The sequence below is a fragment of the Hypanus sabinus genome, chromosome 5, assembly GCF_030144855.1.
Source record: "Hypanus sabinus isolate sHypSab1 chromosome 5, sHypSab1.hap1, whole genome shotgun sequence".
Taxonomy (NCBI): domain Eukaryota; kingdom Metazoa; phylum Chordata; class Chondrichthyes; order Myliobatiformes; family Dasyatidae; genus Hypanus; species Hypanus sabinus.
Genome location: NC_082710.1, coordinates 147018969 through 147036528, shown reverse-complemented (window position 1 = coordinate 147036528; position 17560 = coordinate 147018969). Strand labels below are relative to the sequence as shown.

Here is a 17560-nt window from a genome sequence, read left to right as displayed (position 1 = left end):
AATACACACACTGGGGTCTGGGTGTAGATCATAGTTCAGGGGTGATTACACACACTGGGGTCCAGGTGTAGATCACAGTTCAGGGGTGATTACACACACTGGGGTCCTGGTGTAGATCACAGGTCAGGGGTGATTACACACACCGAGGTCCGGGTGTAGATCACAGTTCAGGGGTGATTACACACACTGGGGTCCGGGTGTAGATCACAGTTCAGGGGTGATTACACACACCGGGGACCAGGTGTAGATCACAGTTCAGGGGTGATTACACACACCGAGGTCCGGGTGTAGATCACAGGTCAGGAGTGAGTAAACACACTGGGGTCCGGGTGTAGATCATAGTTCAGGGGTGATTACACACACTGGGGACCGGGTGTAGATCACAGGTCAGGGGTGATTACACACACTGTGGTCCGGGTGTAAATCACAGGTCAGGGGTGATTACACACACCGAGGTCCGGGTGTAGATCACAGTTCAGGGGTGAATACACACACTGGGATCTGGGTGTAGATCACAGGTCAGGGGTGATTACACACACTGTGGTCCGGGTGTAAATCACAGGTCAGGGGTGATTACACACACCGAGGTCTGGGTGTAGATCACAGGTCAGGAGTGAGTAAACACACTGGGGTCCGGGTGTAGATCATAGTTCAGGGGTGATTACACACACTGGGGACCGGGTGTAGATCACAGGTCAGGGGTGATTACACACACTGTGGTCCGGGTGTAAATCACAGGTCAGGGGTGATTACACACACCGAGGTCCGGGTGTAGATCACAGTTCAGGGGTGAATACACACACTGGGATCTGGGTGTAGATTACAGTTCAGGGGTGATTACACACACTGGGGTCCGGGTGTAGATCACAGTTCAGGTGTGATTACTCACACTGGGGTCCTGGTGTAGATCACAGGTCAGGGGTGATTACACACACCGAGGTCCGGGTGTAGATCACAGTTCAGGGGTGATTACACACACTGGGGTCCGGGTGTAGATCACAGTTCAGGGGTGATTACACACACCGGGGACCAGGTGTAGATCACAGTTCAGGGGTGATTACACACACCGAGGTCCGGGTGTAGATCACAGGTCAGGAGTGAGTAAACACACTGGGGTCCGGGTGTAGATCATAGTTCAGGGGTGATTACACACACTGGGGTCCAGGTGTAGATCACAGGTCAGGAGTGAGTAAACACACTGGGGTCCGGGTGTAGATCATAGTTCAGGGGTGATTACACACACTGGGGTCCAGGTGTAGATCACAGGTCAGGGGTGATTACACCCACCGAGGTCCGGGTGTAGATCACAGTTCAGGGGTGATTACACCCATCGAGGTCCGGGTGTAGATCACAGTTCAGGGGTGATTACACGCTCTTGTCTCCTTATATAGGGTCAAATATACTCACAGGAAGTCCTGGTTCTCCTTGCTTGCCAGGTCTTCCATCCCTTCCTGGGGTTCCGGGTTTTCCATGAGCCCCACTCAGACCAGGTTCTCCCACGTCCCCCTTCGCACCTTCACAAACCGAAGCCGCACGTCAGCACTCTGTTGAGAGGTCACCTGCTGAAGCCTTCACCCGGCCTCTGCCATAACCTTGAAGCTGGCCAAGGGCGTTCGGCCCTCAAAGCGGTTCCATCGTTCATTCTGATCATTTGTGTCAGCACCTCACCATCACAGCCATTCCTCCGGAAGGCTCCGGACTAGCCCTGCAGCCCACTGGTCCTCCGGAGACAGTGACCCTTGGTCTTGGAGGCCTCAGCTAATGGAAAACCCTTCCCCTGTCCAATCCTTTGCACCCCCCCTCATTTCTCCACCGAGTGGGATGCATAAGTAACTCAAAGTCCAAACCCCACTGCACTGTGCCCCCTCCCCACCCCCACCCCCATCCATTGGCTTTCATTTGCCTCCCACTCACACCTCAAAAACATAGTCCCTCACAGATCAGGGTTCTGTCTGCAAGTCCATGATGACCTGACTGATCTGTTCCACGTGTCACGTCGAGAGATGCACCACACTAACAGGCCCTTTGGACCAGCGAGCCCATGCCGCCCAACGTGAGGAATTAACTTACTAACCCGTACGGCTTTGGAACTTGGGAGGAAACCGGAGCACCCGGAGGAAAGCCTGGCCTTCGCAGCGAGAACGTACAAACTCCTTACAGACAGCGGCGGGAACTGAACCAGTGCCTCTGCTGCTGCTGGTGGGTTATTGGTTCCCTGTATTCCTCCCTGCACACATGCTGCCCGACGTGCTGGGTGGCTTCTGAGACAGCGAGCAGAGCTTCGCTGAACTCACACCCTGAACTAGTGTGGTGTCTCCGCTTCATGGGTCGGTGATGTGCAGCCACAGAGCCACACAGCTTGGAGACAGGCCCTTCAGCCCATTGGCCACATGCTGACTATCAGGTACACAGCCGATAAAATCCCATTTGGATTCTCTCCTCACTTGGAGGGGCAACTCCACTCACTAAGGCTCCTCTCTGTTGCCATGACAACGCCACTCCTAATCCTACCTACCTCATGTCACCCACCTCCCTGGCCTCGTCTGCACCCACCATCTCGTCAGCAACCCCCTTCACCCATCTCCGTCCCCACATCCTTCCCTCTCTGTCCACGTTCACCCACCATGTCCCTCACCCCTCTGACTCTCCCCGACCCCACCTACTCTCCTCAACCCCCTCACTCTCCTGTTCCTCACCCTCAATCTCCCCATCCCCACTCCCCTCACCCCTCTGTATCCTTACCCTTTCTCCACACCCACTGACCCACACCCCTCCCCATCCCAACCCTTCACCGTCACACCCCCACCCATAATCACCCCTCACCCCTCCCCTTCCTGCCCCCACCGTCCGTGGCTGGCTGAACTGCCCCCTACCTTTGGTGGTGATGGTGGGGATGAAGATGGATTCGCCCTTCTGCCCCTTTGGGCCAGGAGCACCAGGATTCCCAGGCTCACCCTGTGGCAGAGAGAGAGAGAGAGAGAGCGAGAGAAAGAGAGAGCCTCCTGTTAGCCCAGAAACCTCTCGGAAGCCAGAGACAGCCATGGTGGAAGCCCTCCCCGAGCCCCAGTGAACCTGTGGGCCTGAACCCTCACCCCTGGGCAGTCAGACTGGCAATCAGCACCCAGTGATGGCTGGGCAGGTTGCTGATCCTGTGACCTTGTCTACAACCCCTGACTTTCCTTGCCTCCACCCAACACAGTCCATTATTACGGATCCTGCCCATGATCCCTGACTCAGTCCAGGGCCTCTTAATCCCGAACTTGTTCGTGTCATCGTCCGTGTCTCCTGACCATGCCTTGACCCCACCTTATCTGGTCCAGTACTCTGAACCTGTCTGTGACCTTCTGTGACCCTTCAACATTGTCCGTGATCATAAAGCAACCCTGTCCATGACCTCTGACTCAACTGTGAAACTAGCTCTTTGTGTAACTTCTAACACTGTCTACCACCCCACGACCAAACCCTGTCCGTGACCCCTCCCCCTGTGCATGGTCCCTAACACACCGCCCTCCCCCTCCCAATCTGGCGATACTTACAGGAAATCCGGGAATTCCGTACAATCCTGGAGGTCCTTCATCTCCCAGTGGACCTATGCTTCCATATCTCCCAGGAATTCCGGGAAGCCCAATGAGACCAGGATGTCCACGTGGCGCGACGTCCCTGGTCGTACAGGCGCAGAGTCCAGCTTCTCCTGCGGAAGACAGCGGGCTGGTGGGATGGAGGGGCTTGCGCAGACTAAAAGAGCAAGGACTTCCTGGCCCTCAGTCTGAGAGGAACGGACCTCCTGGTCTGAGGGTGCACGGGGGTCAATGGTCTTTACGGGAAGGAACCTCTCTTGCTCCTCCCCCAAGATGAACCACTCTGGAGGGCCATGGTTGGAAGGTAAGGACGGAAGTTAGGGAAGTAAAGGGTCAGGATGCTAACTATGGATTCAAAGTGCTAGGCACTAGTATCTATCTCCAGGAGCCTGACTGGTCTCCCATCCCCAGAAAACCTAGTCCTAGCTTCAGGCCTGGAACAGACTGTGGAACAGAGTTATGGGGCCATGGATGAAGGAGATGGATGCTGCAGTTTGAGAGGGAGAAGCATAACACACGTGTATCTGTATTGCAATGGAATAAAAGGAATTACAAGAGCTTGCCCAGGTGGATTGGAGGAGGATATTGGCAGGGACAATGGCAGAGCAGAGATGGCTGAAGTTTCTGGGAATAGTTCACAAGGCGCAGGATAGATATGTCCCACAGAGAAAGAAGTTTTCAATTGGCAACTGTGGCTAACAAAGGAAGTTAAGGGCTGCATAAAAGCCAAGGAAAGGGCATATAAGGTAGCAAAGGCGAGTGAGAAGTTTTTAAAATCCAACAAAAGGCTATAAGAAGGGTAAAAATGAAATATGAGGGCAGACTGGCCAATAATGTAAAGCAGGATACCAAAAGCCTTTGCAGTTATATAGAGAAAAATGGAGATGAGAGTTGATATTGGACCACTGGGAAAAGACACTGGTGAGGTAGTAACGGGGGACAAAGAAGTGGCAGATGAACTTAATGTGTACTTTGCATCACTCTTCATTGTGGGAGCACACTAACAGTGTGCCAGAGGTCCATGAATGTCAGGGAGCAGGAGTGAATGCCATCACTATTTCAAGGGAAAAAGTGCCAGGCAAAATTGAAAGGTCTTAAGGTGGCTAAGTCACCCGGGCCAGATGGACTACATCCCAGAGCCCTGAGAGAGGTGGCTGAAGAGATAACGGATGCATTGGTCATGATGTTTCAAGAATCACTTGATCCTGGAATGGTCCCAGAAGACTGGAAAATTGCAAATGTCACTCCGCTCTTTAAGAAGGGAGCAAGGCGAAAGAGAGGAAATTATAGCTCAGTTGGCCTAACCTCAGTGGTTGGGAAAGTGTTGCAGTCTATTATTAAGGATGAGGTTTCGAGGTACTTGGAGTCTAATGATAAAATAAGTCAAAGTCAGCATGCTTTCTGTAAAGGGAAATCTTGTCTGACAAACTGTTAGAATTCTTTGAGGAAGTAACAAGCAGGGTGGACAAAGGAGAGGCAGTGGATTTCATTTACTTAGATTTTCAGAAGGCGTTTGATAAGGTGCCAGTCATGAGTCTGCTTAACAAGATAAAATCCCATGGCATTACAGGAAAGATACTGGCATGGATAGCAGAATGGCTGACAGTCAGGAGGCAGTGAGTGGGAATAAAAGGGGCCTTTTCTGGTTGTCTCCTGGTGACTAGCGGTGTTCCTCGGGGACCACTGGTTTTCACATTGTTTGTCAGTGATTTAAATAATGGAATTGGTGTCTTTGTGGCAAAGTTAGCGAATGATACGAAGCTAGGTGGAGGGGTAGGTAGTGCTGAGGAAGCAATGCGATTGCAGCAGGACTTAGACAAATTGGAAGAATGGGCAAAAAAAGTGGCAGATGGAACACAGTGCAGGGAAATGTATGATTGTGCATTTTGGTAAAAGGAACTATAGTGCGGACTATTATCTAAATGGGGAGAAGGTTCAGAGAGACTTAGGAGTCCTAGTGCACGACTCCCAGAAGGTTAATTTACAGGTTGAGTCTGTGGTAAAGAAGGGAAATGCAATGTTGGCATTTATTTCAAGGGGAATCGAATATAAAGGCAAGGAGAAAATGCCGAGCCTTTAGAAGACACGAGTCAGGCCGCACTTGGAGTATTGTCGACAGTTTTGGGCCCCATATCTCAGAAAGGATGTGTTGTCGTTGGAGAGAGTCCAGAGAATGATTCTGGGAATATGAGGAGTGTTTGGCAGATCTGGGCCTGTACTCACTGTAATTTAAAAGAATGTGGGGGGATCTCATTGAAATATATCAAATGTTGAAAGGACTAGATAGGGTGGATGTTGAGAGGATGTTTCCTGTGGTGAGGGTATCCAGAATTAGAGGGCACAGCCTCTAAATTGAGGGGCGACCCTTTAGAACAGAGGTAAAGAGGATTTTTTTTAGCCAGAGTAGCAAATCTGTGGAATGCCCTGCCACAGACTGCGATGGAGGCCAAGTCTGTGTGCATATTTAAGGAGGAAGTTGATAGTTTCCTGATCGGTCAGGGCATCAAAGGATATGGCAAGAAGGCAGGTGTAAGGGGTGGAGTGGGATCTGGGATCAGCCAATGATGGAATGGCGGAATAGATTCGATGGGCTGAATGGCCTAATTCTGCTCCTTTAATGAGTCATTAACCGCAGAGACCAAGGGTTCTGGGATGATTCCCCTTGGAGACAGGTATCTATGGTCATTACCCTTGGGCACCAGTGAATCTGGGGTGGTGTCTCTTGTCAGCACAGAACTGGGGTCACTGCCCCCGGAGCTGAGGAGGTTAATGGAAGGAATTCAGTTTGGCTTATATTTGATTAGATAAGGAGAAGCTGCAGATCAAAGGCTTCTCTTCCATGCGGAAGCTGCCTGTTCAGGGGACGCTGAATACCTTGTCTGAAGGGGCCTGCAGACACATTTTACCCTGCTTACCTTTGCTTCCACTCGGCCCCCTCTGACCGGGGTAGCCCGAGTCTCCTGGTTCCCCGGGATCACCAATCAGCTCTGGTAAAGAAATCAGAGAAAGGATTTCTGTTGTAAACGAGGGACAGTTCAGTTTCTGCTGTAAATTCTCTGAGGCTGCTGTGAACGGGACAGCGACTGACCTGGAAAGGACGCTGGACCTGGGGGACCAGGGTTTCCCGGAGGTCCCGAAGCACCTGGAAACCCGCTGTGTCCAGGAAAGGCAGCTGGCTCTCCACTCTCTCCTTTGTATCCTTTAAATCCTCTGAACCCTGGTGCCCCTGGAGCCCCAGGGCGGCCTACGGATAATAACAAGAACATTGGGGACACGAGAGGCAGGTGGAGTTGGGCATTCACTTCCTACACCCTCTGTTAAGTATCAAGTATAACGAGCAGACATAAATATTTCTGGAGACCATCTTCTCTCCTTTTCTCTCTCAGAGTCCCCTCTGTTCCCAGGTCAGAAATTTCTAAAGAACTTTAAACGAAATCTTTAAAAACAGTTTATGACAGAATTACATTGATCTTTCAGATAGTTTCTGGTGCCTTTGAAGGTTCCATGAAAGGGGTGAGGGGAGATTATCGATCTATCCAAGCCGAGGTGGAACACGCACACAAAATGGTGGAGGGATGGAGGGAAATGAACAGTCAAACAGTCCTGATGAAGGGTCTCAACTCGATATGTCAGCTGTACATTTCCCTCCGTGGATGCTGCCTGACCTGCTGAGTTCCTCCGGCATTTTGTATGTGGTGCTGCAATTTTCCAGGAGCTTGGGTGTCCAGGGCAAAGTGGGCTTTGCAGTGTTAACTCAATGTCAATCATCACCCCTGGAGTCCCATTCAGTTGTATCTCAACTCTGCAGCTGGGGTTTGTGCAGCAGATCAATTACGTTCTCTTCTCCTACCCCTTCTGTTAGATCGCCCTCACCTGTGACTTAAACCATCTCAATTAACTTAAAAATGAATTCGAAAGCAAAATAATATTGTTGTCAGTTTTGTCCAAAAAAGAGTAAAGTCCATTGGGCAAATTAGACAGTAAAGGGGTCAGTGACAAAGAAAGAGAGGGGGTAGAGAGAGATAGAGCAACTGTGAGAGATAGAGTGATGGTGAGATAAAAACAGAGAGCGCTGTAGAGAAAGAGCGAGAGAGAGTGAGAGCAAGTGAAACTGGATGGGGGAGAGAAGGAGAAAGAGAAAGAGAAAATCAGAAGAGAAAGAATAACAGTGGGCGGGAAGGCCAGAAAGGGAGAGGGATGGAAAGGAGGGAGAAAAAATTAAAAGCGAATATAAGGTGGGAGGAGAGAAAGGGTAAATGTGTGTGCAAGGGAGGAAGAGGGAGGGGAGGGGAGGAGAGGAGAAAAGCAGAGAGAGGAGAGATGGAGGGAGTAGAGGAGGAGAGGGTAGAGAGCGGGTGGGGGGAGAGAGTGAGAGATATTGGGGAGAGGAAACAAATTATAAAGAGAAACACAAAATATTTTATCATAGGCAAACAAGAATAAGCCCTGGTCAGCAGTTTACTGGTGCAGGGGTTAGAACAAGGGCTAACACCACACCACAGCCCAGGTTCCTGTAGAATTAGCTCAGGTCTAAAGGCAACTTCCTCACCTCGATAGAAGCTGGTGGCACCAGGAGGACCCTGGGGCCCCCGAGGCCCAGTGGGTCCTACGTCTCCCCAATCTCCTCGATCTCCTTCTGGACCCTGCAGGCCCTTCGGACCTTGAGAAGGAACAGAAGCACGACTGAGCAAGTCTCCCATGGAGATCATGGCCAACATTGGCACACACCCGCCGTTCCTAAGCAACTCTTTGGACCTCCTGGATCCTCCACACGAGAACAACCCTGGAAGTCAGGAACCTTTGTGCTACTGGGGAGCCAGTCATTTGAAAACCCGTCTCAAAAATGCCGCAGAGAGGTGAATGGGAGCTTCCGAGGCTCATCTCCATTGGGTTCACACTGGAGTGTAGGCCGATCAATGGCTGTGAAAAATGCAACTGATATTCTGGTCTTCACAGTGAGAGGAATTGAGTTCAGGGTAGAGATGCCTGGTATGAGTCCTCGCGTGTCAACAACTTGAGGAATGAGTAACGCACACAAAATTCTGGCGGAACTCAGCAGGTCAGACACCATCTATGGAAAGGAATAAACAATCAATGTTTTGGGCCGAGACCCTTCATTGGGACTGGCAGTCTTGATGAAAAGTCTCAGCCCAAAATGTCAACTGTTTATTCCTTTCAATAGATGCTGGATGACCTGCTCAGTTCCTCCAGCATTTTGTGCGTGTTACTCTGGATTTCCTGGATCTGCAGAATTTCTGAGGAGTGGATGTATTTCTGATCTCATGATCTGAGGAGAGATGTTCTGCTGTGGAGGGGGATCACTGATTCTGGGGACAATGGGTCAATGCACGTAGAGAGAGTGGGCCAGATGTTGTGGGCCTTCATGTTGCAACTCTACAAATCTCTGGTGAGACCACACTCAGAGTATTGCATTCAATTCTGGTCACCTATTATAGGAAGGATGTGGAAGCTATGGAGAGGGTGCAGAGATTTACCAGGATGTTGCCTGGATTGGAAAACAAGTCTTCTGAGGCAAGGTTAGCAGAGCTGGGACTTTTCTCTTTGGAGCGTAGAAGGATTAGAGAGGACTTGATTGAGATCTCCCAGATTATGAGAGGCATAGATAGGGTGGATAGTCAATACCTGTTTCCCAAGGCACGAATAGCAAACACCAGAGGGTATATGCACAAAATTAAGGGAGGGAAGTTTAGGGGAGACATCAGGGATAAGTTTTTTTACACAGAGTGTTGTGGGTGCCTGGAATGACTTGCCAGGGATGGTGGTGGAGGCTAAAACATTAGGGGTATTTAAGAGCCTCTTGGACAGGCACATGGATGAAAGAAAAATAGAGGGTTACGGGGTAGTGTGGGTTTAGTACTTTTTTTTAAAGGAATATATGGGTCAGCACAACATCGAGAGCCAAAGGGCCTGTACTGTGCTGTAGTATTCTAGTGTCTAGATGGGCCCCTATTTACCAAATGAGAGGGTGCCTCAATGAAACTCATGCAGTCCTGACGTAACTGGGCTGACAGGATGCAGGAACATTGTCCCCAAGGATCAGCATCAGCGTCCAAGGATGTGGGGTGGGCTGTTTGGGACTGAGGAGAACTTTTTGCACCGAGTGAAAACCCCAGCACAGGAGGCAGTGGGAGAACAGATCCTGGAAGTTCAGCACAGTTCTTAGGGCTAGAAGGATAATCAGGTAGGAGAGGGAGCTGGAACAGAGGGCTGAACCCAGATGACCAGCCGAGATTGTACTTTGAGAGGGCAATTGGCCTGTTCCTGTGCTCTGGTGTGTAACTTTGTTGCCTCGCTATCTCTACACACATTATACGTTTTCCCCATCTGAAATCTAGCTTACCTTTGGGAATGGATCTGTTAAAAATGACGGTTTCGCCAGGGAGACCCGGGTCTCCTCGGTCGCCCTGAAGGAGAGAGGAGGAGAAGAGTGAACATGGGAGGCACTGGACACCAATACCCAACCCTGGACTAGACCCCTCACAAACACCCGGCCAGTTCAAAGACCATCCCACAATAACCAAGGAGTCCCAGCTCGGGATGGGTTGTCATTCAATCCTGGGGGCTCGTAGGAGAACCCACCAGGAGGAGGCAGTCAGAACGATAGACTTAGAGGTGTGGGGGTAGGGCGGGTTGATGCATTTACAGTCAACACATTTGGGCTGGGCAGCCCAAAACCTCACTTCCCCTACACACCAATGCCCCACTACATGTCCCCACACTTCCCCCATGTCATCCCATCCCCCCACCTAAGCACACCCCTGCACACCCCCATCATCCCCCTCTATACCTCCCATACTGTACCTCCTCATCCCCACTACCCTACACACCTCCCAAACCCCCCCCCCCGCTCCCCCAACCCCCCCCCACTTCCATACACCAACTGCGTCATACTCCGTGACTGGGGGGGTGTGGACACCGAGCAGCGAGGTCTGGGAGTGGAGTACGGGTGGGAAATGCTGCACAGCATCACCCCACACCTTGCTGATGTCACCCTGTTCATCGGAGCCACAAGCTCGGAATAAGGAAGAGGAATACCTTCAGTCCAGGCCAGCCGGGAGATCCTGGAATACCGGGGTTGCCTGGAAGACCCTGGTCACAGAAACAGCCACAGATCAGTTGTACATCAGCCATACACACTCTATGGGGACTACTCACTGACTCAGCACCTTGGAGCTGCCCCAGTCGACGTAATGGAAATTCTTAATCCCCTGCACAGCTGACGGAGTTTCTCCGGCCCAGATGTTGCCTGTTGAGGCTTCAATTATTTTTTTTCCCCCCCTGAGAGCAGTGAGAAGGAGCCAGTGACCTCAGCTCCAGAGACAACAGGGACCCTCACTGGCTGGGTCCTGATGAAGGGCCCCAACCCAAAACGTCTTCTGCTGTGAATGCTCTCTCAGGGCCTGGTCCTCACTAGGCCGAACGAGAGGTGAGAAACCTTTAAATGACCACACAACTTTCAATGTGGGTCAGAGGGGGAATTCATAGTAGCTTTCCAATCGGACTTGCTGGATTTTAACCACTGTTTCTTATTTTAGGAGGGGAGGGGGTGGTTTGCAAGTGAACCTCCAATGTGATAAACACTATTTCTCCACTGGTGGGCCGGGAAGCCCAGAGAACATCTCTAATTGTCTGCGGGCCTATAATGTTCACCCGACTTACAGCAACTTCTCTGCAAAAGGATTTCCTAGACATCCCAGCACACTGGGACCCACCGGACTTTTCCAGCTATCTGAATGCTATGGGTTCCCAGCACACTTCATATACACCCAGTGGCCACTTTATTAGGTACACCTGTACTCCTGCTCATTAATGCAAATATCGAATCAGCCAATCACGTGGCAGCAAGTTAATGCGGAAAAGCATGCAGACGTGGTCAAGAGGTTCAGTTGTAGTTCGGACCAAACGTCAGAATGGGGAAGAAGTGTGACCCGAGTGATTTTGACCGTGGAATGACAGGGTGGTTTGAGGTTCTGAGAAACTCCTGGGATTTTTACACACGACTGTCTCCAATGTTGACAGGGAATGGCGCAAAAGACAAAAAAAAACATTCAGTGTGCAGCAGTTCTGTGGGTGAAGACATCTTGTCACTCAGAGATCAGAGGAGAATGGCCAGACTGGTTCAGGCTGATAGGAAGGTGACAATAACTCAGGTAACCATGGCAACAGTGGTGTGCAGAAAAGCACCTCAAGTGCACAACACGTCGAACCTCAAAGCGGGTGGGCTACAGCAGCAGAAGACCATGAACCACTTTACTAAGTACAGGAGATCACCCCATTACAGGAAGGATGTGGAAGCTTTGGAGAGGGTGCAGAAGAGGTTCACCAGGATGTTGCCTGGATTAGAGAGGACGAGATCGAAGGAGAAGTTGGACAAACTAGAGTTGTTTGCGGAAGCTTAAGGGAGACCTGATGGAAGTTTATAAGATTATGAGAGGCATGGAAGGAGTAGATGGCCAGTAACTTTATCCCAGGTTGAAATGTCTAAGACACATTTGAGGAGAAAAGGGTTAAGTTCAAAGGAGGTGTGAGGGGCACACTTTTTACACAGAGAGTGGTGGGGATCTGGAATGTGGAGGTGGAAGCAGATATAACAGAGAGTCTGGTAAATGTGCAGGGGTGGAGGGATATGGACCGTGTGCAGGCAGATTGGATGAGCTTAAATAGCTCAATTGGGTTGGCACAACACTGCGGACTAAGGAGCCTGTTCTATGTTTAAAAAAACTGGAAAGCAGTGGCTGGTGAATCAGACATAGAAATGTCAAAGGTGTGGAATTGCTCCATCAATAATTATTTCTGAGGAAAGAAAAACCTGCTCTGACAAGCTGCATCTTCTGGTCTCTGACATTTCTGCTGAAGTTCCAGGACATTTCATGCGTGCAAAATAAAGTTTGTGTGACGACGAGAGAGAGTAAGAGTGAAGGTGAGGGTGAGGGTGAGGGTGAGAGAGAGAGAGAGAGAGAGAGAGAGAGAGAGAGAGAGGATATGGTAACCCAGAGGGTTTCCCACACAGATCTGATACTCACTGATGTCCCATCACGACCTGGAGGTCCATCCACACCACTGGTGCCCTGGAATCACACAGAAAAGTCAGAACTTCACACCTGTGGCTCACGTGGATTGGGAAAAGTGTCTATTAGACTCATTGTCAGGTAGCACCTTACCCTCGGTCCTGGTAGCCCCATCACTCCCGTTTCCCCTTTCTCGCCCTTTAGACCTGGATCTCCCTGAACAAAACAATGAAGCAGACATGATTAATCCTCAACAGGAGGAAGTCCTGGCCCTCCTACAGCCCAGACCGACTCCACAGAGTCTGAGAGCCGGGAAGCCGCTTGTCCAGTGCACAGACTCCGCATTTCACTTTGACCAGTGCATGGTATTGGAACTTCAAACTCACCGGTCTCCCAGGACTTCCAATTTCTCCCTCGTGTCCTACATCTCCTTTTTCACCCTGAAGAAGAAATGAGAGGTGGTTATAGATTTGTTGTCCAGGTATCTGAGATCTCTCTCTCTGTTTCTCTCCCTCTCTCCCTCCCTCCCTCCCTCTCCCTCTTTCCCTCTCTAGACACGCGTGTCTGCTGGGGCTGAGAATGAGTTCTGGGGTTAGGGTGGCAAAGACCTGATTGAGGACCCCTGTTTAAAATCTCATATCCCTCCTCCCTTCCCAATGTTTCACTTTGGGATCTAGGTGCCAACACTACTAATGAATTTGCCTGTGTTACCATGACGACAGGAGACAATACCATGGGATCCACCCCGGGTGTCAGATGACGTATGGGTAAGAAACGTTACAGCAAGTGCCCATAGGTGAACCAATTTTACACAGTACATCAGAGCCAGATTGCAGGAGCAACAAATATATAGAAAATAGAACAGTGCAGCCCACCTTTTAACCTACTGTAAGACCAATCTAACCCTTCCCTTCTACGTAGCACTGCGTATTGCTATCATCCTTGAGCCTATCTTTCTCAAATGCCCCTAATGTATCTGCCTTTCCACATGCCTACCACTCTCTGTGTCAAAAATATTACCTCTGACATCCTGCTGTACACCTTCCTCCAATCAGATTAAAATTATGCCCCTGGTAATAGCAATTTCCACTCTGAAATACCACCAGTGGTTACATCTTGAAACGGACTCCAACATTCCATTTGCCTTCCTTACTCACGACTCAACCTGCAAGTTAAACTTCAGGGAATCCTGCACTGGGTCTCACAAGTCCTTTTGCACCTCCAGCTTCTGAATTTCCTCCCTGCTGGAAAAAGTAGTCTAAGCCTTTACTCCTTCTAATGAAATGCCTACATTGTATTCCATCTGCCCATTCTCATAACCTGCCCAAGTCCTCCTTCAGACTTACTGCTTCCTTCCACCCAACTTTGGATCATCTGCAAACTTGGACACAAAACCACCAATTTTGTCACCCAGATCATTAACATACAGTACAATTTCAAAAGAGGTGGTCCCAACACCGACCCCTGCAGAACACCACTATTCACCGGCAGCCAACCAGAAAAGGAGCCTTTTCCTCCCACTCTTTGTCGCTTGGCAGTCTTCTACTTCATGCTAGTATCTTCCCTGAAATGCCAGGGACTCCTACCTTGTCTAGCAGCCTCCTGTGCAGCACCTTGTCAAAGGCCTTCTGAAAAGACCAGTGAAGAACACACACTGACTCTCCTCTGCCTATCCTGTCTGCTGTTTCCTCAAAGAATTCCAAATGATTTGCCAGGCAAGATTTCCCCTTAAGGGGGCCACACTGACTTCAACCTATTTTATCGTGTGCCTCCAAGTACCCTGAAACCTCATCCTCAATAATAAACTCAAACATTTTGCCAACCATAGAAGTCAGGCAAACAGGCCTATCATATTCTCTCTTTTGCCTCCCTCCCTCCCTCCCTTCCTGAAGAGTGGAGCGACACCTGCGACTTTCCTGTCTTCTGAAACCATTCCAGAATCTAGTGATACCACTTCCACCAGGGAAAGGCAAGAGGAGGGGAATCTCTGCTGCTCAGCAGGTGTGTGCCTCATACCCCTCACTGGGGGGCCTGAGGACCGGTAAAAACAGCAGTGTAACGCTCCCCTCAATACTGCCCCTCCCTCAGTTGCCAAGGATGCAGATCACTAGGCTTGGCAGATAGGTTGGCTGAGGCTCCCCCATTCCCACTATCACGCTTTCACCACCCCTGGCCGCGTGACCCAGGCGATAGCTCCCAGGTAGTGAGCTTACCTTTTCTCCGGCGTTTCCTTTCAAGTAAATAATTCCCGGAGTTTTTGAGGTTGCCCGGGGTCCAGGGTCTCCCGGAAGTCCTGGATCACCCTGTGGCCAAAGATGGAAACCAAGAGCATGACATAGAGGTCAGAATCCCAAAACCCAGTCTCCGCACTCACTGCCTCCCAGGAGTGTCTGCCTGGACTTCCGATATCAAATAACCCCAGAATGTGTTTGCTACGCAAAATCCAGGGTCCGTCCTAACTGAGTGGGGCAGTCTGAGTGTGAGAGAGAGAATAAAGGAGAGGGATGGCGAGAAGGAGGGGTGGAGAGAGAAAGAGAAAGACGTGATTAAGCAGGGGAGAGAGAGAGAGACAAAGAAATGGAGTTGGTGAGGGTATCAACTGAGAGAGAAACAGAGAGAGAGGTACAGAGAAATTGGGATACAGAAAGAGAGAAATACAAGGAGAAAGAAAAACAGATACGAAGAGAAAGAAAGAGGGGAAGAAATCAGAATGAGAGAGATGGGCAAACATTTCTCAGTGAACTGAGACCTCATGTCGTACTCGATTTCATTCCCTCTCTCCGACCCCTCACTCTGATTATTCCCTCTCTCTGACCATTCCCTCTCACTACCCCCTCACTCTCTGTTCATTCCCTCTCTGACCCCTCACTCTCTGTTCATTCCCTCTCACTACCCCCTCACTCTCTGTTCATTCCCTCTCTGACCCCTCACTCTCTGTTCATTCCCTCTCACTACCCCCTCACTCTCTGATCGTTCCCTCTCTGACCCCTCACTCTCTGTTCATTCCCTCTCTGACCCCTCACTCTCTGATCATTCCCTCTCTCTGACCCCTCACTCTCTGATCGTTCCCTCTCTCTGACCCCTCACTCTCTGATCATTCCCTCTCTCTGACCCCTCACTCTCTGATCGTTCCCTCTCTCTGACCCCTCACTCTCTGTTCATTCCCTCTCTCCGACCCCTCACTCTCTGATCGTTCCCTCTCTCTGACCCCTCACTCTCTGATCATTCCCTCTCACTACCCCCTCACTCTGTGTTCATTCCCTCTCACTACCCCCTCACTCTCTGTTCATTCCCTCTCTTCACCCCCTCACTCTCTGATCGTTCCCTCTCTCCGACCCCTCACTCTCTGTTCATTCCCTCTCTTCACCCCCTCACTCTCTGATCGTTCCCTCTCTCTGACCCCTCATTCTCTGATCGTTCCCTCTCTCTGACCCCTCACTCTCTGATCGTTCCCTCTCTCCGACCCCTCACTCTGATCGTTCCCTCTCTCCGACCCCTCATTCTCCGTTCATTCCCCCTCGCTACCCCCTCACTCTCTGATCGTTCCCTCTCTCTGACCCCTCACTCTCTGATCGTTCCCTCTTTCCAACCCCTCACTCTGATCATTCCCTCTCTTCACCCCCTCACTCTCCGTTCATTCCCTCTCTTTGACCCCTCACTCTCTGATCATTCCCTCTCACTACCCCCTCACTCTCTGATTGTTCCCTCTCTCTGACCCCTCATTCTCCATTCATTCCCCCTCGCTACCCCCTCACTCTCCGTTCATTCCCTCTCTTTGACCCCTCACTCTCTGATCATTCCCTCTCTCCGACCCCTCACTCTGATCATTCCCTCTCAACGACCCCTCACTCTCTGATCGTTCCCTCTCTCTGACCCCTCACTCTCTGATCGTTCCCCTCTCTCCGACCCCTCACTCTGATCGTTCCCTCTCTCCGACCCCTCACTCTCTGATCGTTCCCTCTCTCTGACCCCTCACTCTCTGATCATTCCCTCTCTCTGACCCCTCACTCTGATCATTCCCTCTCACTACCCCCTCACTCTCTGATCGTTCCCTCTCTCCGACCCCTCACTCTCTGATCGTTCCCTCTCTCCGACCCCTCACTCTCTGATCGTTCCCTCTCTCTGACCCCTCACTCTTGACCCTGCTCTCCCTCTCTCTGACCCCTCACTCTCTGATCATTCCCTCTCTCTGACCCCTCACTCTCTGATCGTTCCCTCTCTCCGACCCCTCACTCTCTGATCGTTCCCTCTCTCTGACCCCTCACTCTTGACCCTGCTCTCCCTCTCTCTGACCCCTCACTCTCTGATCATTCCCTCTCTCTGACCCCTCACTCTCTGATCGTTCCCTCTCTCTGACCCCTCACTCTCTGATCATTCCCTCTCTCCGACCCCTCACTCTCTGATCGTTCCCTCTCTCCGACCCCTCACTCTCTGATCGTTCCCTCTCTCTGACCCCTCACTCTTGACCCTGCTCTCCCTCTCTCTGACCCCTCACTCTCTGATCATTCCCTCTCTCTGACCCCTCACTCTCTGATCGTTCCCTCTTTCCAACCCCTCACTCTCCGTTCATTCTCTCTCACTACCCCCTCACTCTGTGTTCATTCCCTCTCACTACCCCCTCACTCTGTGTTCATTCCCTCTCACTACCCCCTCACTCTCCGTTCATTCTCTCTCACTACCCCCTCACTCTGTGTTCATTCCCTCTCACTACCCCCTCACTTTCTGATTGTTCCCTCTCTCTGACCCCTCATTCTCCATTCATTCCCCCTCGCTCCCCCCTCACTCTCTGATCGTTCCCCTCTCTCCGACCCCTCACTCTCTGATCGTTCCCTCTTTCCAACCCCTCACTCTCCGTTCATTCTCTCTCACTACCCCCTCACTCTGTGTTCATTCCCTCTCACTACCCCCTCACTCTCTGTTCATTCCCTCTCACTACCCCCTCACTCTCTGTTC

At 50.9% G+C, this 17560-nt stretch overlaps 1 protein-coding gene across 2 annotated transcripts in view; it reads right to left on the bottom strand.

The window, feature by feature from the left end:
- LOC132394426 (collagen alpha-6(IV) chain-like) overlaps positions 1-17560 on the bottom strand; it is a 177402-nt gene that overhangs the window by 62345 nt on the left and 97497 nt on the right. For both annotated transcript variants that reach the window (XM_059970563.1, XM_059970564.1), the window contains exons 13-24: positions 14821-14910; positions 12994-13047; positions 12761-12823; positions 12623-12667; positions 10635-10688; positions 9940-10003; positions 8128-8238; positions 6667-6822; positions 6494-6565; positions 3537-3691; positions 2874-2955; positions 1408-1514 (exon numbers count right to left, since the gene is read on the bottom strand). In XM_059970563.1, coding sequence (XP_059826546.1) covers positions 1408-1514; positions 2874-2955; positions 3537-3691; positions 6494-6565; positions 6667-6822; positions 8128-8238; positions 9940-10003; positions 10635-10688; positions 12623-12667; positions 12761-12823; positions 12994-13047; positions 14821-14910 — 1053 coding nt within the window. The remainder of the gene's footprint in view (positions 1-1407; positions 1515-2873; positions 2956-3536; positions 3692-6493; positions 6566-6666; positions 6823-8127; positions 8239-9939; positions 10004-10634; positions 10689-12622; positions 12668-12760; positions 12824-12993; positions 13048-14820; positions 14911-17560) is intronic.